General features: G+C 54.5%; 3 protein-coding genes across 6 annotated transcripts in view; all 3 read right to left on the bottom strand.

Moving 5' to 3' along the window:
• ZNF584 (zinc finger protein 584) overlaps positions 1 to 7,543 on the bottom strand; it is a 32,525-nt gene extending 24,982 nt beyond the window's left edge. Inside the window, exons 1-2 of one of the 2 annotated variants that reach the window (XR_010132084.1) lie at positions 2,198 to 7,543; positions 1,272 to 1,398 (exon numbers count right to left, since the gene is read on the bottom strand). Coding sequence is in view for 1 of the 2 variants with exons in the window: in XM_019015176.4 (XP_018870721.1) it covers positions 1,272 to 1,422; positions 2,198 to 2,215 (169 nt within the window). In the remaining variant the exon portion in view is untranslated. Of the gene's footprint in view, positions 1 to 1,271; positions 1,423 to 2,197 lie in introns of both variants that reach the window. The other variant, XM_019015176.4, reaches the window with a different exon arrangement.
• Positions 7,544 to 10,305: 2,762 nt separating this feature from the next.
• On the bottom strand, positions 10,306 to 14,473 carry RNF225 (ring finger protein 225). The gene is made up of 2 exons (XM_055370859.1): positions 13,643 to 14,473; positions 10,306 to 13,138 (listed from the first exon to the last, which is right to left on the bottom strand). The coding sequence occupies exon 2, from the start codon at positions 13,126 to 13,128 to the stop codon at positions 12,139 to 12,141; it is 990 nt and encodes a 329-aa protein (XP_055226834.1). The 5' UTR covers positions 13,129 to 13,138; positions 13,643 to 14,473; the 3' UTR covers positions 10,306 to 12,138.
• A 76-nt stretch (positions 14,474 to 14,549) lies between these two features.
• Positions 14,550 to 22,878, bottom strand: RPS5 (ribosomal protein S5). Of its 3 annotated transcripts, none has more exons than XM_055370861.2 (7): positions 22,792 to 22,878; positions 22,073 to 22,380; positions 21,167 to 21,275; positions 16,175 to 16,384; positions 15,873 to 16,001; positions 14,761 to 14,859; positions 14,550 to 14,670 (listed from the first exon to the last, which is right to left on the bottom strand). In XM_055370861.2, exons 3-7 carry the CDS (start codon positions 21,272 to 21,274, stop codon positions 14,602 to 14,604), a joined length of 615 nt encoding a protein of 204 aa, XP_055226836.1. In that variant the 5' UTR covers position 21,275; positions 22,073 to 22,380; positions 22,792 to 22,878; the 3' UTR covers positions 14,550 to 14,601. The 3 variants fall into 3 exon arrangements, with proteins under 3 accessions (XP_055226836.1, XP_063557810.1, XP_055226835.1); XM_063701740.1 differs by lacking the exon at positions 22,792 to 22,878 and adding an exon at positions 22,476 to 22,645; XM_055370860.1 differs by lacking the exon at positions 22,792 to 22,878 and adding an exon at positions 22,488 to 22,620.
• Positions 22,879 to 23,088: the final 210 nt, after the last annotated feature.

The raw sequence follows: 23,088 nt of genomic DNA, 5'->3' as shown, positions 1-23,088 counted from the left end.
CATGATCTTATATATGGAAAATAGGAAGGAATCCACTACAAAACTATTTGAACTAATAAACAGATTTAGTAACGCTACAAGATACAAGATTAGTATACAAAACCGATTATATTTCTACAACTAGCAATGAACAATCCAAAATTAAATTAAGAAAACAATTTCATTTAAAATAGCATCAAGCCATGTATGGTGGCTCATGCCTGTAATCCCAGCAGTTTGGGAGGCTGAGGTGGGTGGATCACCAGAGGTCAGGAGTTCAAAACCAGCCTGGCCAACATGGAGAAACCCCGTCTCTACTAAAAATACAAAAATTAGCCAGATGTGGTGGCACATGCCTGTAATCCCAACTACTTGGGAGGCTGAGGCAGGAGATTTACTTGAACCCAGGAGGCGGAGGTTGCAGTGAGCTGCGATCGGGCCACTGCACTCCAGCCTGGGTGACAGAGCGAGACTCCGTCTCAAAAAAAAAAAAAAAAAAAAGCATCAAAAAGAATAAAGTACTTAGGAATAAATTTAACGGAAGAAGTACCTTTGTGGCCAGGCGCAGTGGCTCACGCCTGTAATCCCAGCACTTTGAGAGGCCAAGGCAGGCAGATCACGAGGTCCGGAGTTCAAGACCAGCCTGGCCAACACAGTGAAACCCTGTCTCTACTAAAAATACAAAAATTAGCCAGGCATGGTGGCGCGAGCCTGTAGTCCCAGCTACTCGGGAGACTGAGGCAGGAGAATCGCTTGAACCCTGGAGGCGGAGGTTGTGGTGAGCCGAGATTGCGCCACTGCACTCCAGCCTGGGCAACAGAGCGAGGCTCTGTCTCAAAAAAAAAAAAAATATATATATATATATTTCCCAAACCGTTCTGATTAAAATTCATGGGTCAAGCCTGGCCCAGGGAGGTCCCTGTAAAATTTCTTTTGTAGGAAGGCAAAACCCAGAGCACAGAGAAGCCATGTCTTCAAGAGAGTCACATGGCCAGGAAAAGGCAGAGCTTGGTGGGATTTGGTGGGCAAACTATGAAACATCTGACCCCCAAAACCTGCTCCACTAGCTCCTGGGGCAAGAGGTGTTGAGGCTGCCAACAGCATTCCTCAGAGAAAGGCAGGGAAAGAGCACACCGCCGAGTCCCACCACCGAGTCCCACCACCCACAACACCTACAACAGGGAATCTGGGAAGGAAAGAGCCCCCATGGTCTGGCTTCGTTATGGACAGAACTTCGCATGGGGAAAATGAAGGGGTAGTCAGTGTGCTGGGGGACAGTGTAAGAGACTTACCCAGTGAGCTAACGAGTGCAAAGTTCTCCAGCATCACATCCCGGTATAGGCCCTTCTGGGTCACATTAAGGAGCCCCCACTCCTCCCTGGAGAAATATACCGTCACATCCTCAAACATCACCAAGCCCTGCAATGATGGGTCCAACTGAGCCTTGGGGTCATTGATGGGCAGAAAAAAACAACCAAAATATGGACAGATGGACACATTCAGGCCCTTGACCTGTATCTCAGGGTCCTATCACATCTCCCCCTGACATTATCTTTCCCTATGAGCCCTAAACCCTTCCCCACCTTACTCCCTACACATACCCTTATACCTTCCTTCTCCTATCCCAGAGGAATATCAGAGCTGCTGGTGTTATTGATGCTTCTGGTGTTACTACTGGAAACTGTGTCCAGCCCAAAGCGACATCAGGTTGGTGACCAGACTGATGCCATCTATGTGCAGGGTCAAGGGCACAGGCTCCACTCTATCTCCTGCCTGCCAATTCCAGTCCCAGAGATCACACCTCTCAGACGCAACCAAACCTATGCTCATCCTCCTCCCTTAGGTCTCAAGTACCTGGTCCCAGGGTCCAGTTTGCCTCCTGCTCAACAGGCACAAAACTGGACAACAGAATGCCTAAAACTGTACACCCCCAGCACAACGTCCCCAGTTTACCCTATAGGCAATTGCCTGGCCTTCCACACGCCGTTCTTCACATGCGTCTCCAGAGGGCCTGGCACAGCAACTACGACCCCATCCTGTCCCAGTCCTGCGGCACATCTCCAATGGCTCCCACTGCCAAGGGCATGCCCCAGCCCTGCATCAAAGACCTCCCCCTGGAATCATACGCAGATCTCCTGCCCTCCTCCAACTCTGCCCTGGCACACGCCGCCCCCCACCTGGTGGCCCCCCTCATTCCTCGGAGGCATCCTCTGCTCACCTCCGCCTCCCCGGCCATTGGACCGTGCGGGCAGAACCCGTGGCCTGGACCCACGGCCTCAGCCGAAACGCGTCCCGGGCGCGGAAACCCTCGGCCGCCGTGGAACCTTCCCGGGAAGCTCTCCCCGCGCGGGTGAAATGCGTCCGAAGACAGGGAACCGCTTCCCGGAGCCGCTGGGAAGGAGGACGGTACGGAGGCCCGGGAAACCCACGGCGCCTGTCCGCGAGCGACAAGTCTGAGGAAGATGGAGCCACTCGCCGGTGGGGCACGGCGCGTGGAAGGCGCGGCAAGGGTCCCTGCCCTTCACCTCGCGCAGAGGATCGCGAGGAAGTCACCCCGGCCCACGCAGAGCTGCCTGGGGCGCCGGGACAGCCTTCCCGCCGAGGATTGCGGACTGCCGGGCAACGCCGGAACTCCCGGAACTCCCGTGGCCCGCGCCTCCCCTCGCTCGGCGCCCCTCACGCCACGACCTCCATTCCCGGCTCTCCTCGCGGCGCGGCTGGGTCGTTGCCAAGGCGATAAGGGAGGGCGCCGCTAGCTCCTGAAGCGGGGCGTGAACTACATTTCCCATAAGGAGCCTCGACGTGCGGCCGTTCAGACTTGGCCAATGGCGGCCCAGGAACGGGAACGTTCGGGCGAGCCCTGCGTGGGGCGGGGCTTCCGGCGTCGGCTTTCGGCGCTGGCTTTGGGGCGGTTTGCGGCAGTGGGATCATTGGGCGGTGGGCGGTGTGGAGGAGTCTCCGCTGGTCCGCAGAAACGAACGAAGGCGCGAGAATCGGAAAGTTCTGCCTCAGTGACCTGTACGCGTCCTAGCCGCAGTGAATGTTGCTGAACCCCGGTGACCTCACAGTGGAGGGGCGGCCCCATGGGGCCATCGGACCGCGCCGCGCGGGGGCGTTCGCCAGGGCCGCCGCAGAAGCCCGCCTGTGCCCGCAACCGCCCCGAAATCCTCTCCCTGGCACCGTGTCCGCTTTACGGAGCCCGGAGCAAGGCTCAGAAAAATGTCCCAGCCAAAAACATGGTACATGCCTGTCATCAGGCAAGTCTTCAAAGAGCGGCTGGGACCAGGGGCCCAGGGACCTCGTTTAGAGGCGGCTTAGGGGGAAGGTCAGCAGTTGTGTTTCAGTTGTGTTGGGTTTTCGGCGCCCCACAATGCGGGCGACGTATGGGCCACAGGTGTGGATGCCAGGGACAGGTCGCCCTGCACATGGCCGAGGCACGGTAGGCTTGTAGTCTACCCCATATCACGCCATGGTGATCTCAGGTATGGGGGCCTGGGAGAGGAGAGTGAGTACATGGCTGAGTACGTCAGAGCACGGGGTCAGGGACACATCAGGGGAGGACGCTGGCAGGAGAATAACCGGGCTCCTGGGTGTCCTGCGCTGAATTCAGACGCGTTCATTTTAGAGCAGGTGGGCCTGCGTCCTCCCGGACGAACGGAGTTCTTAGGCAAGGTCCAGGGGAGCTTCTCCCTGAGAGTGATGCTGGAGAACTTTGCACTCAGTGCTGGGTGAGACCACTGGCACCATAACTCTCTCCAGCCTCAACTCTGGTTTTTGTCCTCTGTTCTTCCCATGTTCCCCTTGGAAGTCGCTGTTGGTCGTGGCACTGAGGTCCAGATCATGCCACCTCCTCTAACAAGTGGCTGAGTGGACACCCCACACATTCTACCCAAGGGCCGTGAGTGGCCAAGATCGGGGCTCAGAAGTCTCTGAATCTTCACAGCTGGTCACGTTCAGCTCGGTCACTTCCTGTAAGATTCCAGGCACTGCATGCACTGACATGGGTGCGTGTGGGGCCACTGGGTCCTGCCTGGGAGCCTTCCCTGGATGTTCATTTTGTGCAGGTCTGTGTTTGTCTTGGAGTAAGGATTATTCTCGCTTGCTGGGGTCATGGTGTTTTGGCCTCTCCTGGGCTGGACTCTCAAAAACTCATCATCCTTCATAGGTCTGAAGGCTTCTACATTCCCACCAGCAGGTGGACCACATGAACTCAAAACTAGTTGTGGCAGAGGGACCCTGAAGAGATCTACCCCTGGTGAATGCCCCCAGGAGTGGGCTGTTCTCACACCTGGTGCCCAGCCTGTGCCCTCGCAGGTCTTGGTGCCTCCACTCAGCTCCCTAATTCCAGTCTTCTGGCCATGCCCTGCTGTGTCCCTTTCTCTCTCCTTAGTGCCTAGCTGTGCAATGTTTGCCTCTCCTTAACACGTCCTCAGCTGACCCCATATCCTCAGATAGTCCTTGCAACCCTGTTCCTCAGTGACACCTGTGTATTCTCTCCAGTGGAGACACAGGTGGGACACCCCCAAGCTCATGGTACATGCCTGTCATCAGTACCCCTGGACTGTCATGGTGGGTCAGTCTGCCCTAGGCTGGACTGACCAACCTGTTCATTCCCCCACAGGATTTCCCTTTACAGTTCATGAGTTCCCCCAACTGGAGTGCAGACAAGAGCACTGATTGATGGACCAGGTAGACTTGAAACCAGGAATAGCACAAAAGTTATCAAAGAGGCTCAGCCATGGAGATTGCAAGCTGGGGATGGAAGTATCCCTGAAATTGAGCTGTTCTCACACCTGGTACCTGAGTTATACCCCTGGTGTCTGGGTACCAAGGTCACTAGCCTTGCCACTTTTCTATGTTCCTGATCCCCTACTAAACAGTCCACCTTTTCGCCTACTTCCCCTGACTCCTGTACCCTGTCCCCTCTTTCTGCCTAGTTTGAAGACACTGGTCATCCCATAACATGTCCTGGGCTAATACATATCCTCAAATCGTTCTTGAAAATCTGTTCCTCTGTGAGATGGGCCTGATCTCTCCTATGGGTGGAGTAGAGGAATAGAGGGTCCAGGGCCTGAGTCTCCCATAGGCTAAGTATTTGCCCTGAGTCATAAAGCCGGTGGGAGGCAGTGCTACAGTTTGATTCCAGGAAGTCTCAGACCAAAGTTCTCTCTTAACCACTTACCTTTCCTGGGCTTAATAGCTCATTTATGTTTTTCCTGGCACTGCTTCATTGGACCTCATTTTAGTTTCTTCTTTTTTTTTTTGTTTTTTGTGACGGAGTCTTGCTCTGACACCCAGGCTGGAGTGCAGTGGCACGATCTCACAGCAACCTCCGCCTCCCGGGTTCAAGCAATTCTCCTGTCTCAGCCTCACGAGTAGCTGGGACGACAAGCGCGTGCCACCACACCCGGCTAATTTTTGTATTTTTAGTAGAGTTGGGGTTTCACCATTTTGGCCAGGATGGTCTCCATCTCCTGACCTCGTGATCCGCCCTGCTCAGCCTCCCAAAATGCTGGGATTACAGGCATGAGCTACCGCACCCGGCCTATTTGTTAACATTTTAAAATGAATATTAGTACGTTATTATTAATGTACATTATATGGGTTTTCACAAATGCATAAACTCATGTATCCACCATTACAATATAGTACAAAATACTTTTACTGCCCCCCAAAATTATTTGTGCTGCTATTCATTCCTCCCTCCCTCCCTCCCTCCCTCCCACTGAGCCCCTGGCAGTCACTGCTTTACTGTCTCTATAGCTTTACCTTTTCCAGAATGTCAGAAACTTGTAATCATACAGTATGTAGCTTTTTCAGTCTGGCTTCTGTCACTTACCAATATGCATTTCAGACTCCTCCATGCCTTTCATAACTTGGTAGCACAGTTAATTTTATTGCTGAATGATATTCCATTGTGTGGATGTAACACAGATTAGCCATTTATCTATTGAAGGACATCTGGGTTGATTCAAGTTTTGAGCAATTATGAATAAAGCTGCTATAATAATTTGTGTGGTTTTCGCATGGACATAAGTTCTCAACTCATTTGTGCAAATACCCAGGAGTGTGATTGCTGCATCATATGGTAAGACTATATTTAACTTTTTGTAAGAAACTGCCAAACTGTCTTCCAAAGTGGCTGTACCATTTTGCCTTTCTATCAGCAGTAAACGAGAGTTCCCATTGCCTCACAACCTTGCTAGCATATGGTGCTATCAGTGTGTTGCATTGTAGCCATTCTAACAGATGTATAGTAGTATCTCATTATTGTTTCAATTTGCAGTTCCCTAATGGCATATGATGTGGAGCATATTTTCATGTGCCTATTTGCCAGCTATGTATATATTTTTCTTAGATGAGGGGTCTATTCAGACCTACGGCCTTTTTTTTTTTTTTTTTTTGAGACGCAGTTTCGCTCTTGTTGCCCAGGCTGGAGTGCAATGGTGCAATCTCGGCTCGCCGCAACCTCCACCTCCCGAGTTCAAGCGATTCTCCTGCCTGTCAGCCTCCCGAGGAGCTGGGATTACAGGCATGTGCCACCACGCCCAGCTAATTTTGCATTTTTACTACAGATGGGGTTTCTCCATGTTGGTCAGGCTGGTCTCGAACTCCTGACCTCAGGTGATCCGCCCACCTCAGCCTCCCAAAGTGGTGGGATTACAGGCGTGAGCCACCGTGCCCAGCCTTGAATTGTACACTCAAAATGGGCAAATTATATGGTATGTAAATTATTTTTTTTAAAAATCTGTTATGTTTTGAAAGAACAAGTAGATGTCTGGGAGATTCTTTGGAGAAGTCCAGTACTTAATGTGAAGTTTTCCACAACGATAAAAATGAAAGCACCCATCCCCCTGGTGGGGGGACACAGATCACAGGTACCTTGTGGCCCCTCTTGGGCACTTCTTCTCCCACCACCCTCTGCTCCTTCTGCAGAGGCTTACAGAGCAGAGGAAACCCCAACCTAGGGCGAGACTCCCAGCTTTGCCACGCCAAGCCGGGCCCCAGGGGAGCCAATGCGAACCCTAGTCTCCTCCCTGGGATGAGAGGACCTCAGCACTAACCAGGTCTGCAGGTGGGTGTGGGGTTAGAGCGGATCAACTATGTGATCCTATCAACCTACGTTCGAATTTGACTGCATTTAAAAAAACACTTTCCTCCCCCCAAACGGAGTCTCTCGCTCTGTCGCCCGGGCTGTAGTGCAGTGGCGCGATTTCGGCTCACTGAAGCCTCCGCCTCCCGGCTTCAAGCGATTCTCCTGCCTCAGCCTCCCGAGTGGTTAGGACTACAGGCGCCCGCCACCACGTCCGGCTAAAAAAAAAAAAAAAAAAAAAAAAAAATCTTTTTTTTTTTTTTTGAGGAGTCTCACTTTATATAGGATCCTCACGTTATACTATGTGTTTGGATCTGCGTTAAAATGTATTCATAACTATATGATCTGTACTCACAGCGACAGCCCCCAGACAACTTAAGCCCGCGGGGCCGGGGACGAGTCTGTGCCACAGACTCTCCCCGGCGTGGCGTGGGGACAAAACGCGTGAGGGCGCTCGAAGGGACTGGTCTCTCGCTTGCTGCTCACCTAAGGCCCCGCAGCCTCCTGTCCCCCATCCTGGGGTCCCGCAGCCTCGCTCTGGGCGCCGCAGCCTTTCCTTTCGCCAGCGCCATCTGAGTGCTGGTGCTCACTGTTCTCACCACTCGCTCCCGGAGTTCCCCGCGGTTCCAGCGCCTGTCGCAATCTCCGGCGCAACGTGGTCGTCATGGCAACACCGCCCTCGGGTCCGTGATTGGCCGTCGAGTCTGGCGCGCCTTCCCTGCCTCACTTAATAGGGCTGCGGCGCGAAGGCGACGCGCGCGCAGCACAGGCGTGATTAGTTGTTATGGCGACCAGAGTCCCGCCTCTTCAGCCCTACATAGGGCCTCCGATTGGTCCGCGCTTCCCCGAAGGCCTCTCCGCATTCTGGGCGGGGCCCGCCCGGGGCAAGAGGAGGGAGAAGGCACGGCCGTGACTATGAGGGCGGAGGAGAGAAGTGTGGCTGTGATCTGGGGAAGGAGGGAAACCCAAGGATGCCAGCACGTGCGGTTGAGGTGAGAAGGGATCTTGCAGAACTCTTCCAGGACCCAGATTCGTATGCACGCCCTGCCCAGCTGGTCAGCCTCAGTTTCCCCATCTGTCAGTCTGGACAGTGACGCTCCCAGCGTCCGGCGAAGCCCCGCTCTTGGCCCTTGGTCCCTCCGCCTGATCACAAGAGGGTGCCGCGACGGCCGAGGACGGGTCTGGCGTGGGCAGGGACCTCTCCGACCCTCATTGAGGAAAGAATGGCGGAACCCGAAAACCGGGCCCTGGCATCCCTCCTGCAAGGTGGGAGGAGAGCTGGACGGCAGGATTTGGGAAGGGCTTGGGGAGCAGGGCCCCCTGAGGGTGGCGGGGGAGGCAGTGCTACCAGAACCATGGTTCGGTTGGCTCAGCCGCCTGGACCTCATCTGCTCCCTGAGGATGGTCTTTGCTCCGCACCCTGGTGCGGCCTGGTACACAGAAGGCGCTCAGTAAACACTTGTGGATGAAGGAAAAAGAGCATTTATTGTCGTCCATTTACAGAAAAGAGAATCAAAGGCCGTGCCGTGCTGGGCCCTCTGGCACCCGGCTTCACAAGCACCCAGGCCTGCCAGGAGGAGCAAGTCTGGGGCCGAAGTGCCAAGGGGCAGGGTGTACAGCAGTGATGGGGTGGGTAGAGAGAGGATAGGAGGGCACAACTCCAGCTCTGAAGAAGAGAAAGAGGAGATTGGCTGAGGCTGGGCAAGGGTGGGAGGCGTCGCCCTGGGTGGTTTCAGGCAGCCTCTTTGTTTGAAAGCAGTGGATAGGCAGGCAGACACTGGGCACCAAGGTGGTAATCAGCAGACCAGATGCTCAGCAACTCCTAGGCTCAGTCATCAGCCTCATTTTACTGCAAGAGAGAATGAGGCCCCTGGCTCCAAGCTGGTAGAGTGCAGAAGCCACAAAAGCACCTAGGAGCGAGCTGGTTAAGACAGAGAATGCGGCCAGCCCCACCGAATACCCCCAGCCCCACCCCTGGCCTCCCCAGGTCCTCCTGTATTTGTGCAGGCTATGCCACTGGCCTCAATGCCAGCTCCTGAGCATCCTTTAGGATACAGCTCCCTCCTCCAGGCAGCCTTCCTGGTCTACCCTCAGGCACAGAACATCCTCTCCCTCTTCTGTGCAACACCAGACAAGGGCCCCTTTCTGACTCCCCTGCTTGGCCCGTCTGGGTCGGAAATACCATTGCACACCCCCACTCCCCTAGGTTGGGTGGGAGAGGGAAGCAATGAGGAGGATCTCTGAGACCCTATGGTAGGCAGAATAATGGCCTCCAAAGATATCCCGGTCTGAATCCCTGGAACTTGTGAATCTTTTACCTGACACCACAAAATGGACTTTGCAGGTGTGATTAAATTAATGATCATGAGATGGGGAGACTATCTTGGATTATTCGGGTGGGCGCTATGTACTTGTAGTGTCCTTATATGTGAAAGAGGGAGGTAGGAGGGTCAGAGAGATCTGAAGATGCTGCACTGCTGGCTTTGAAGGAGCCAGGAGCCAAGGAATGCAGCCCTAGAAGCTGGAAAAACTAATGAAATGAATTCTCTCTTAGAGCCTCTAGAAAGAACTAGCCCTGTGGGCAACTCAACTTTAGCCCAGTGAAACCGATCGTTGACTTCTGGACTGCAGAACTGCAAGATAAGAAGTGTGTGTTTAGCCAGGCATGGTGGCCCGTGCCTGTAATCCCAGCACTTTGGGAGGCTGAGGTGGGTAGATTACTTGAGACCAAGAGTTCAAGACCGGCCTGGCCAACATGGTGAAACCCCGTCTCTATTACAAATACAAAAAGCCGGGCGTGGTGGCGGGCACCTGTAATATCAGCTACTTGGGAGACTGAGGCAGGAGAATGGTTTGAACCTAGGAGGCAGAGGTTGCAGTGAACCGAGGTTGCGCCACTGCACTCTAGCCTGGGCTACAGAGTGAGACTCTGTCTCAAAAAAGTAAATAAATAAATGAAATAAGGCCGGCTGCGGTGGCTCAGGCCTGTAATCCCAGCACTTTGGGAGGGCAAGGCAGGCAAATCACGAGGCCGGGAGTTTGAGATCAGCCTGGCCAACATGGTGAAACCCTGTCTCTACTAAAAATACAAAAATTAGCCAGGCATGGTGGCAGGCGCCTGTAATCCCAGCTACTTGGGAGGCTAAGGCAGGAGAATCGCTTGAACCCAGAAAGCGAAGGTTGCAGTAAGCCAAGATCACACCATTCCACTCCAGCTCGGGCGACAGAGTGAGACTCTGTTTCAAAAATAAATAAATAAAAATAAACGCGTGTTCTAAATAATTAAGTTGGGGGTATTTTGTCACAGCAGCCACAGAAAATGAATAGACCACCAACTCTGCGGCTGTCTGACCAGGTTTCTTCCCTATGAGGCTGGGCTGTGGCTGCCCAGTGACCCAGTACACTGGTCCCAGCCCCTGTGGGTGACATCGGCATGTGGGTGTGGGCAAGAACTGGTCTGGGAAGACACACTGTGGACTCCCTAGTGTTCCTCCTCTGGCTCCCACCTGGAAGCAGCAGCTCACACCAGAGCTAGCTCTAGACAGTCCTGGGCCCAGGGTGCATTCCCAGGCTGCCTGGGTCACCTGCAATTCTGTCACTCCCTTGTTTGGCACCTACTGTATGCTGGTACTGAGGACACACGTAAACAAATCAAACAGGAGCCTCCAGCCACATAGAAGTCACGTTTCTCTTTGGAACATGCTGGGTGCCCATTCCCAAAACACAGCACTCCATCCCAGAGTGAGGTGAGGCAGGATTGTGGGGGGTGTGCAGGGCCTGGGAGGAAACAGAAGCCCCAGGTTCAGTCTGCACAGAGAATAGCTGCCATCTACCCCCATAACTAACCCAGGAAGACTTCTGGGAGGAAGAGGACAGGAGCCCATATGCCACCTTCCCTGGAGGCTGCTGTCTATTGGGAAGGCTCAGGGTTTACCTCGAGGCACAAGAAAGGAGGCTGGGTGGGACAGATGGAGCCCTGGAGGAAGAAGTGCAGTAACTGGCACCAAGATATTAATCGGGGGTGATGGGGACTCTGGTGGCCAGGGAAAGGGACTAGGATCCCTCTGGCTAACCAAGGAGGTCCAGGACTCCCACCTCCACCATTGTCTGCCTCTGTCTGACCCCTGGGGTGATATTGGCCTCTCTGAGCCATGATGAGCACAGCTGCACCACAGCATATTGGGAGGATCCTAGAAGCCACGACCCAGGGGGAAGTGGAGGCTCCCCGAGCAGTTTGGGACTTAGGATTGGGGCGGGAGCCAGTCTTTAAGGCTCAAGTTCCTCCCCAGCCCTGGCCAGGACACCCTGTTACTTCAAGCCTGAGCCCCAGCCCCAACCAGGTGTACAGGATGGCAACTCTACACCCAGGACCAGCATGTAGACAGCTGGAGCCCACCCAGGCCCAGCCTGCAGGCAGTAGAAAACAAACTCCACAGATGGGTGGAGTGGTGGGACGTCCCCTGCAATGAGCCAGTTGGGGAGGAGGTGACCAAGGAAGAATAGCAGCAGCAGCTCTGCCTTCCAAAGATAGGCGGGCCCCTGCCACCTATGGCCAGTCCGAAGGATGAGTGCTTTGGCCTCCAGTGCTGGCAAGGACGCTCCCCCAGGAATCTGTGGTGAGGATGACTGGGGGCACTCCCAGCAGGACCCGTTCAAGGATCCGTGTGGGGCTGCCCTTGGCTGGGCACCTGCATGGATGTCAGTCGGGGGCATCCACAGCTGGACTCCTACAAGGGATGAGGATCAGGGATGCTTCCAACTGCACCCCCACGGAGTAGGGGTTGCGGAGCAGGAGCAAGCCCCAGCAGGACCCTTATAGAGGTCACGGTCAGGGCACCCTCCGCTGGACAGCCATAAGAATGGGGGTCAGGGGTGTTCCCAGAGGATGCTTGTGGGACGACTGCGGTGCCTGCTCCTTGAGAGGGTCCAGCCCCATGGTGACAATGCCAAGGATGCTTGCCCTAGGCCCCAATCTGGAGAAACAGGTAAGTGCTGTGCGCCCTACTAAGGGCCCCAGATAACACGGAGGTGCCAGGCCTGGAGGCAGGACTGCAGTACTGGTGCACTTATTGTGAGCCCCACAGCCTCCTCGCGCCCCGTGGCCACGGGGCCCAGCCGGGGCCAGCCTCTGTGCCCCACGTGCCATCCGATTGCCTGTCCAGCGTCCCCTCGGCCTCCGCCGGGTCCTCGGGGCCCGTCTCGGGCTCCAGCGCATCTTCTGCAGTTCCTGGCAGGGCCGTATCCAGGTCAGGGCCCGTGGCGCGCGGCGTCCAGGCGGGGGTCCAGGGCGACCCCGGCGGGGGCCTCGGCGGAAACCAAGAGAAGCCGGGCGCTGGAGCGAGCGCCACGAGCTGGGGCCGCGCGGGGCCGGAGGAGGTGGCGTGCGGGATGAGGAAGAAGATGTAGACGCCCGAGACCACGAGGCCCGCGGCCACCAGCACTGCCAGCGCCACGGCAGCGTTGAAGACCCAGGCCGGGCTGGCAAGCGACAAGCGGCGCGACAGCGGGCGGCCCAGGCGCAGAGGCGGCGGGGGCGGCGGGGCGCGGGCCTTGCGCGGCCCGGGCGGGGGCGGCGGCGGCCGCAAGTAGAGAAGGCCGCGGCGCCGGTCGAAGCGCACGGAGCCCTGGCGAGAGGGCGGTGCGCGCGCGTCGCGGGGCAGGAGACCGGACTGCGTGGGCAACGCGGGGAGTCCGCGGCGGGGGGCCAGGCGCGTGGGCGCGCGGCACACCGGACAGGCCACCGCGTTGCCGCCGCCCGCCGTGGCCAATGATAGGCGCGCCAGGCACTCGAGACAGAAGACGTGGCCGCAGTCCAGGCGCTTGGGCAGCTTGAACACGCCGTCGAAGGACGACACGCAGATGAGGCACTCCACCGGGGAGGCGGGGGGCAGGATAGGGCCGGAGCCTGGGCTGCCGTCCCCTTCCTCCTCCTCCTCCTCCTCCTGGTCTTCCCCTCTGCTTGGGGAGCGGGGCGCAGAGAGCGAGCCTGGGGAGCTGGGACCCGAGCCCTGGGGGGCCCGGGAATGGCGGAGCCAGAACGGCCGAGGGCAGGGCATCCGGATGGACCTGCGAGGAGAGGAGGTCAGGCAGGGAAGGAGGCGGTGGAGCCTGGAGCGGGTTCTGAGACCAGCAGGGAATCCGGGGAAGACCGGGGACTGTACTTTAGAGAGGATCCCCCAGTACAGAGCAGCCCCATCCCGAGAAGGGTGTAGGTAGCGCCGAGGAGCAGGGGAGATGGGGAGGCCCGATGCGGAGACTGGGGATAGAAATGGACCCACGGGGGACCAGTTCCTGAATTGGAAACGGAGAGACAGACTGGAGTTGAACACGGAGATGGGGAGGACCCCAGACAGGGTTGGAAAGGACCTAACCCACAGAGGAGCAGAGATAGGCACCCCTCAGGAGCTTGGCGGAGAGAACCTGGGGGACCATACAAGACCCCAGTGGAAGAGACATTGACACCTAGGCAGGGAAAGGAATTCAGCCGCTGAGAGAGGAGCCAAGCACAGGGGCCAGGGGCCACCCACAGAGCAATGACAGACCCCAGCCAGCCTGTGGGCCCCTTCCTACCTGTGGAAGCCTCCTCCCTCTGGCCAGTGGCGTGTCCCTGTCTGTTCTGACCGTTTCTGGCCTGCCTGCAGCTGGGCTCGAAAGTACCCTCCCAGGGGGAGGGTGCTCAACCGGGGCCACCCCTCCAGGTCCCAGGTACCCGCTGGACCCGTTTGACTGCCTGCCCCGCCCCCTGGGCCAGCCCCACCAGGATGAACACCAAGCCTGTCTTGGCCAGATGTTTGGGGTGGTGGAAGGGTGATGGCACACGGTGGGTGGGCTTGGGCCCACCCACCCTTCAGAACCTTATGAGTCTTCTACCAGAGTCACCAGCCTGTGGCCCTGGGTGGGTCCCAACCTGTCCCCAGCAGCCTGATGACACTGCATGGACACTGGCAGAAGGGAACCCGTACAGCCCACAGAAACTGGGTGTGCAGGCCCAGGGTGCAGCCACAACCAGTGTAGCCGGGGAGGTAACCAGGAGCACAACCTAGCCAGTGTGAAACCACCCCACACTCCAAGATGGGGGTGAAGCTAGGGGTCTGAAATCATGTGCCCTAAACAGCTGAGCTTTCCTCCTCTCCCCAGTGCTACTTCAAGGTGACAAGCCTCTCAGGATGGTCTTGTGACTACCCAGACCTCACAGGCACCCAAGCCACCCATCCACCCAGACCACAGCAACATCTCACGTGCCACGCCCTCAGAAGTTATGGATAACCCCGTCTCATTTCCAGTACCTGCTGGGACACTCCAGGCAGCCTGGCCTGCATCCAGTGCCCCACCTGCTAGCCCTGGGCTGCCATGGTTCTGAGTCAGCAATACTTCCAGGTCCCCACAGGCCAACAGGTCAGGAAGGTGAGCAGCTCCCAAGGCCACCAGGGCTATGCCACCCACATCCCCCCACCGAAGACAGACAACAGCACAGGTGGCTGGGGCTGCCCCAAAGGGCAGACAGGTTTATTGGGCAGCAGCCGGGAAAATCAGCGGTTGGACTTGGCCACACGCTCCAGCTCGTCCTTCTTCTTAATGGCATAGGAGTTCGAGGAGCCCTGCAAGGAGACAGACAGTTAGCTCTGAATTCTGAAGGACCCCCACAAATGCCCAACTTAAGACCCCCCAACCGGAGTGCCCTCACCCACCTTGGCAGCATTGATGAGCTCATCTGCCAGGCACTCTGCAATGGTCTTAATGTTCCGGAAGGCAGCCTCACGAGCACCTGTGCACAGCAGCCAGATGGCCTAGGAAGACAGCAGGGGTCAGGCTAGAAGGACAGACTGCGGTCCTCCAGCACCCTGGGGCCACTCCCAACTGATGCTGCCAGCCACGTTGTCACCCATAGGCCCACTGAGACAAGAGGTGGTGGCATCATGCCTGATTTGCAATCAGACAGAGGGTCACAAGAGCAAGTGTCCAGACACACACACACACAGGCTGAAGTTGCGTCCCCAATGACAGGAGCTTGAGACCTGCCTCAACAGCAAACTGCTAGACGGCCAGGCACGGTGGCTTGCGCCTGTAACACTTCGGGATGCTGAGGCAGGAGGAACACTTCGGCAGGGAGTTTGAGACCAGCCTGAGCAACTTGGTGAAACCCCACCTCTACAAACAAAAAAACCAACGACAACAAAAAAGGCGGCCAGGTATGGTGGCTCATGCCTGTAATCCTAGCACTTTGGGAGGCTGAGGGGACAGGATCATTTGAGACCAGGAATTCAAGAACACCCTGAGATTCCATCTCAATTATTTCTGAAAAAAAAAAAAAAAAAAGGCAATATATTTGCTTTTAACTTGGACCCAATTGACAATGAGCCACTATAAAGGGCATTCTGGGGACAGATGCTAAATGGAACGACTATTGCTGTTAAATTCCTTCCTGGGGGTGACGACAGGGGTAGGTCATCTTTGTTCTCAAAGACACCTGCTGTGTTCAGGGAAAACACAATCAAAATGTCTGCAACTGATTCTCAAAATGTCCAAGAAAAAAAAAGAAAAAAGTACATATACAATACACACACACTGTAAAAATATACACCCAAAGGAAAGAAAGAAGACCTCTGCCAAATGTGTTCCCGAAGAGGACCCAGAGCCTGGATCAGCCCCTATGCAGGGTGGGAATCCAGGAAGGCTTCCTAGAGGAAGTGATGCTGCAGGTAAAACATGTAGACCGAGACGAGCCTTCCTGCCCCAGGCAAGACCCCACCCACTCCTGTGGCTGTGTCCACCCTGCCACGTGCATAAGCCCCAGGCTCACCTGGTTCACACGGCGCAGGGGGGACACATCCACAGCCTGTCGTCTCACAGTCCCGGCGCGCCCAATGCGTGTGGAGTCCTCCCGGGGACCACTGTTGATGATGGCGTTCACCAGGACCTGCAGAGGGTTCTAGAGAGAAGGAGGATATGAGCCTGACATCCAGCCCCATGCATTCTTCCCCTTTTCTCACACCTAAAACAAGAGTGACCACACCACACAGGGGATAAGCCGGACATACACTCCGTGGGGCTTTGGGGTGTACTGAGGGCACAGCCTGCCCTCACCCGGCCACAGAGCCCTACCTCGCCTGTGAGCAGGTGTATGATCTCGAAGGCATGCTTGACGATGCGCACAGTCATGAGCTTCTTGCCGTTGTTGCGGCCGTGCATCATCATGGAGTTAGTGAGGCGCTCCACAATGGGACACTGAGCTTTGCGGAAGCGTTTGGCGGCATACCGCCCTGCACTGTGAGGCAGGTACTTGGCATACTTCTCCTTCACTGCAATGTAATCCTGGGGCAGCAGGGAGCAGGAAATGAAGGGAAAATGGTCAGGAGCAGCATGGGCATTGGCCAGACACCAGAGGAGAGATCAAGTACCCATTCAGGGTAGTCCAACAGCTGTCTGGGATCCTGGTATGCCTCAACAGGGGACTTGGATGTAAGCCCCATCCACCATGAGGGAAAAAACCCTGAAAAGGTGACTTTACCAAGTCGCTAAAAAGTACACTTCCTTTGTAATGAAAGAGTGGGAATCTAAGGAGACTAGATTTTGGACCAGATAATTGTCTGGGGGGCTGTCCTGCACACTATAGGATGTTTAACAGCCATCTGGTACGCCTCTGGCAACCCCTTCAGTTTTTTTTTTTTTTTTGAGTCTCTCACTGTCACCCAGGCTGGTGTGCAGTGGTGCCATCTTAGCTCCCTGCAACCTACGACTCCAAGGTTCAAATGGTTCTCCTTCCTCAACCTCCCGAGTAGCTAGGATTATAGGGGCCTGCCACCACGCCTAGTTTTTTTGTATTTTTAGTAGAGACAGGTTTCACTATGTTGGCCAGGCTGGTCTTGAACTCCTGGCCTTGTGATCCGCCCGTCTTGGCCTCCCAAAGTGTTGGGATTACAGGCATGAGCCACTGTGCCTGGCCTATTTTTTTTTTTTTTTCCCCTTGAGACTGAGTCTTGCTGTCACCCAGGCTGGAGTGCAGTGGCGCAACCTCGGCTCACTGCAACTTCTGCCTCCTGGGTTCAAGTGATTCTCCTGCCTCAGCCTCCTGAGTAGCTGGAATTACAGGCACGTGCCACCAAGCCCAGCTAAATTTTTTGTACTTTTAATAGAAAAGGGGTTTCACTGTTTTGAGCAGGCTGGTCTCGAACTCTTGACCTCAAGTGACCTGCCTGCCTTGTGCTCCCAAAGTGCTGAAATTACAGGCATGAGCCACAGTGCCTGGCACCACCCCGGTCAGTTTTCACACGTAAAAATGTATCCAGACATTGCTAAGTGTCCCCTAAGACAGGGAACCAACCACCCCAGAGTAAGAACCACAGTTTTTTGTTTTTTGAGATGGGAGTCTCACTGCCTTCGAGGCTGGAGTGCAGTGGTGCAATCTTGGCTCACTGAAACCTCCGCCTCCCAGGTTCAAGCAATTCTCCTGCCTCAGCTTCCTGAGTAGCTGGGACTACAGGTGCATGCCACCATGCCAGGCTAATTTTTGTATTTTTAGTAGAGCTGGGGTTTGGACATGTTGGCCAGGCTGGTCTTGAACTCTTGACCTCAGGTGATCTGTCCGCCTCAGCCTCCCAAAGTGATGGGATTACAGGCATAAGCCACTGCACCTGGCTGAGAACTTTTTTGTTTTTGGGTTTTTTGTTTGTTTTTGAGACGGAGTCTCACTCTGTCACCCAGGCTGGAGTGCAACGTTGCAATCTTGGCTCACTGCAACCTCCGCCTCCTGGGTTGAAGCAATTCTCCTGCCTCAGCCTCCCAAGTTGCTGGGATTACAGACACGCGTCACCATGCTCAGCCCAATTTTTTTTTTTTTTTTTTGAGATGGAGTTTCGCTCTTGTTGGCCAGGCTGGAGTGCAATGGCATGATTTCAGCTCATCTCAACCTCCATCTCCCAGGTTCAAGCGATTCTCCTGCATCAGCCTCCTAAGTAGCTGGGACAACAAATGCACACCACCATGCAAGGCTAATTTTTGTATTTTTAGTAGAGACGGGGCTTCACCATGTTGGCCAGGCTGGTCTCAAACCCCTGACCTCAGATGATCTGCCCACCTCGGCCTCCCAAAGTGCTGAGATTACTGCGCCCGGCGCAGAACCACAGTTTTAAAACAATCATTTAACAAGTCTTTTTATACTTACATAGCCATCCCCAAACAAAAATCTAGAAAAATGCCAAAAAGTTAACCTTGAGTATGTAAAGGGGAAGAGAGGAGCTATGTGCATTCGAAGGAGACTGCTGTTGATAGTTCCATTACAAAATGTACCCAAGGCCATTCTATCACTTGCCTCTGAGAATATACACAAAATACCTGTTTCTACAAATACAAGGAATGATGGGAAAAGAACACAGGACACTGAAACTCTCAGTACTATTTCACAGTCTGGCTGCAAGAAAAAAAAAACTCACAGTCTCGTGAAGGGCATTCACGCAGGGCTTTCACTATGCAGCAAAAAATTGCAAACACCAAATTCCCCAGCAAGGGTTTGGCCCAACAGTGGAGCCCTGCACAGGTGTTTAAAATACAGTGAACTCCCATTGATGTTTATTTCCCCAGTGGAACAGGCACTTAACAAACGTTTAGTAGATCAAGGAGTTCGAGGCCAGCCTGGCCAACATGGTGAAACCCTGTCTCTACTAAAAAGACAAAAATTAGCCAGGTGTGGTGGCATGCACCTGTAGTTCCAGCTACTAGGGAGGCTGAGGCAGGAAAATCACCTGAACCTAGGAGGTGGAGGTTGCAGTGAGCCGAGATGGTGCCACTGCACTCCAGCCTGGGTGACAGAGCGACTCCATCTCAAAAAAAAAAAAAAAAAAAAAAAAAAAAAAGCAACAGTGGCCAATGTGGCCCACAAAGTCTAAAACATTATCTGGGCCTATAATGAAAATGTTTGTGGGCTGGGCGCAGTGGCTCATGCCTATAACCCCAGCACTTCAGGAGGCTGAGGCAGGAAAGTCGCATGACCCCGGGGAGGCAGAGGTTGCAGTGAGCCGAGATCGCACCACTGCACTCCAGCCTGGGAGGCAGAGAGACTCTGTCTCACAAATAAATAAATAACGCCAGGCGTGGTGGCTCATGCCTGTAATTCCAGCACTTTGGGAGGCTGAGGCAGGCTGATCACCTGAGGTCAGGAGTTAGAGACCAGCCTGACTAATATGATGAAACCCTGTCTCAACTAAAAATAAAAAAAATTAGCTGGGTGCGGTGGCATGTGCCTGTAATCCCAGCTACTTGGGAGGCTGAGACAAGAGAATCGCTTGAACCCAAGAGGCAGAGGTTGCAGTGAGCCAAGATCGCACCATTGCACTCCAGACTGGGCGACAAGAACGAAACTCTGTCTCAAAAAATAAATAAATAATTAAAATGTGGCCAGGCATGGTGGCTCATGCCTGTAATCCCAGCACTTTGGGAGGCCGAGGCGGGCAGATCACGAGGTCAGGAGTTTGAGACCAGCCTAACCAACATGGTGAAACCCCGTCTCTACTAAAAATACAAAAATTAGCCGGGCGTGGTGGTGTGCGCCTGTAATCTCAGCTACCTGGGAGGCTGAGGCGGGAGCATTGCTTGAACCCGGGAGGCGGAGGTTGTGGTGAGCTAAGATCGTGCCATTGCACTCCAGCCTGGGCAATAAGAGCGAAACTCTGTCTCAAAAAAAAAAATAAATAAATAAACAAACAAAAAATAATAATAATATTTAAAATGTTTTTGGACCCCCCGAAATAAACCCCTGAAGGAAAGAAAAGCCAAGATCTACAAGATATTCAGAGTGAAAAACAAGGCTGAATTATCCATTAGGCATAGTGCCTAAGTCCCCTGACATCTTTACAGACAACAAAAAAGTTTTCATTCTTTATAAAACAAAAGGTAGCAGGTTTGGTGGCATGCACCTTTGGTCCCAGCTAGTTGGAGTCTAAGACAGGAGGATCCCCTGAGCCCAGGTGTATTGAGGCTGCAGTGAACTGTGATCACACCACTGCACTCCAGCCTGGGTGACAGAGAGCGATCTTATCTTGAAGATAAAACTGTAATGATTAAAAAAAAAGAGGAGGAAAGTGAATAAAGTGCAACCCAAGTTATATTCATCTTTATATCAATGCAGTCACAAAATATAACTTCAAACACTTTCTTTTAATGGAGGAAGGGCTCACAAAAGCTAAAGTTCTTAAGGCCCACAAAATTCTTAATGATGCCTTTGTGGGGAGGGGAAAAAAAGGGTATGTGTAAAACTGTACGGAGTAGAAACAAAGTAGGACAACTCACACTTCCCAATTGCAAAACTTAATACAAAGCAAGAAAGTGTGGTACTGGCATAAAGACAGACATATAGACCAATGGAATATAACTGAAAGTCTGTAATGAAACCCATACATCTGGGCCGGGCGCGGTGGCTCACGCCTGTAATCCCAGCACTTTGGGAGGCCGAGATGGGCGGATCACGAGGTCAGGAGATCGAGACCATCCTGGCTAACTCGGTGAAACCCCGTCTCTACTAAAAATAAAAAAATAAAAAAAAATTAGCCAGGTGCAGTGGCGGGCACCTGTAGTCCCAGCTACTCGGGAGGCTGAGGCAGGAGAATGGTGTGAACCCGGTAGGCAGATCGTGCCACTGCACTCCAGCCCGGGCAACAGTGAGACTCCGTCTCAAAAAAAAAAAAAAAAAAAAAAAAAAGAAACCCATACATCTACGGCCAGCTGATTTATGACAAGTGGCCAAGGCCATTCAATTGGGGGAAAAAAAACATCTCTTTAGGAGATGGTACTGGATAACTGGATATTCACATGCAAAAGAATGACACTGGATGTTATGTATTTTACTACAAAAACAGTAACAAAAATACGATATGTGAGATGTGATGCTCCTTCTGGTGAAGGAGTCCTTTCATGACAGAAGTTGTAGTCATCTTTGAACAGGACGTAAGAGCAGATGTGGTAGATGTGGTGGTCAAGGGATCCCTTCTTTACCTGTTATGACCTCTATTCTTGACTTAATGGCACAGCAACAAGTTTGATGTGTTCCTTCCTGGAATAATGTCCACCCCCAGCCAGGAAGGCCAATCACCAAGTTCCCCTCACCTGCAGGGAAATGTCATTGATCTGCACATCATCGGTGCTCCACTTCCCAAAGAGCTTGATGTCTGGGGTCTCTGCCACCGCTGGTGCTGCTGTCTCCCACTCGGTCATCCTGGGACAGGGTGATGACAGGAAAAAAACGTCAGAGCCCAGCTAGCATGGAGCAAAGGCGCACTCATTCCCAACTCTGAGGCTAGCCGCCATCTAGTGATGAACTGGGGGGTCGCAAAGGACCAAGAAAGGCCGTGAATGTGTTTTCAAGCACTAGAAAAATTACTCAGCTGTCAGCAAGAAGCATCTATCTTTCACCTAGAACCCCTGGGCCCAAGACTTGGCAGCCACCAGTCAACAGCTGCTGCACTGGGACCATGGTATAATGGCTCAGCAGATGAGATACGTCCTTACATTGCATGGGCTGTAATTCAAACCACAGCCTCGCAATTTACATGGTCTTTGACCCAAGTCAACATTCCGTCTCGGACTGTTTCTTTGGCCGTGAGGCGGGACCGTTATATGACATCAAGGACCACGGTAGGTACTGTGTGGCACAATCAACCCAAAGGTTTCGATTCTTGACCGACAGTATGAAGGCTCTAGGGGCTGCTATTACGGGGGGAAAGTTACACAGAGCAAAAGAGAGCATCGTGTCCCCAAGAAATGGAAACTTCCTATCTCAGAGTACATCTGCATAGTTCAAACCAAGTTCCCCAAGCCCCGCTATGGGGAAAAGCTAGAAGCGGCGGAGCACCAGAAAGAAGTCAAGAGTAACTCGCCCCGCGCCCGTTTCTTCTACATTTTCTTTTCCACAGACAGATATGAGACCTAATGAGAAAAGGCCCAGGCCGCGGGGCACTATCCCCGAAAGACCATGAACCGTCCCTAGGATCCCCGGCCCCGCGGCGGTCTCACCTGAGAACACAGCCTGAGCGTCTCTGTCACTCGGCGTAGACCACGCGCCGCCCTGGCACAGACAGGAAAAGGCCGCGCGCAGCGGGCCAACACTTTTAACTGGGAAGAAAACTTCCGGGTCAGCACGGGTGACGCTTGCGTAAAAGGCCATCGTGTTCCTATAGACCAATCCGGAGGAAGGTTGTAGAGGAACCTTTTGGGCTAGACGGAATGGGTACAGCCCAAGCGCATGCGCAGTTGCAGAAGCGGCCCTAGAAGCGTGCCTGGCGGACGTCCGCTACCCCGTAGTTGCCCTGTCTTGTGGGCGCCTGCAAAAGCGCAGAGATTTCCGTGAGACCAACGCAGCCATGTCTAATAAAGAAAAAAGTCCGGCCAGCGCTCGCTTCTTTGGTCAGCTGCTGACCTTAAATCCCACCTGCCGCGGGAGTAGCGAGTTCAGTTCCCTCTGACTCCTCGCCGCGGCCACAGCCGCCTCACAGTCACGCGCCTGATGCGGACCTGGGTTGGCGGAGTGAGGCCCAGTGGTCACCGCCGCCCTCCGCAGGTCCAGGTTGTCGTGCGCATGCGCCTGCCCACACGCGGCCCCTCCCCCGTCGCCCGGCCCAGGAGCACCACGCTCGCGAGTCCCGGATCCCGAGCCTCTGGCTGGGCCTGTTTCCCTGCTCGACCTTTCCTGCCATACCACGCTGGGTTCCCCCCACAACCTCCGCGCCCTTCACCTCTGCTATGCAGTAATCTCGCCCGCGGAAGAGGGGAGACCGCCGGCACGAGGGCCCGGGGTTGCGGCGGCGGAAGCAGCGCGACCCGTCTCTGGGTGGAGCGCGGAGGTAGCCTACAGGCTACGCGCGGTGTCCGGGAGGAGGGGGTCGGCAGGTCGGGGACCCTTCGTGTTTGTCTTTGTGTCCTCCACGGCCGGGGAGCCCGCGCGAGGGGTTGCAGCCCCCTGCCCTCAGGGCTAACGTCACGAGGCCCTCGTGTCTGCAGACCTGGCTCTCAGGGGTGCCTCTTGAACTGGC

The sequence above is a fragment of the Gorilla gorilla genome, chromosome 20 (genome assembly GCF_029281585.2).
Source record: "Gorilla gorilla gorilla isolate KB3781 chromosome 20, NHGRI_mGorGor1-v2.1_pri, whole genome shotgun sequence".
In the NCBI taxonomy this organism is placed as follows: Eukaryota; Metazoa; Chordata; class Mammalia; order Primates; family Hominidae; genus Gorilla; species Gorilla gorilla.
The sequence above is the reverse complement of the archived record's forward strand: the minus strand, read 5'-3'. Positions and strand labels throughout refer to the sequence as shown.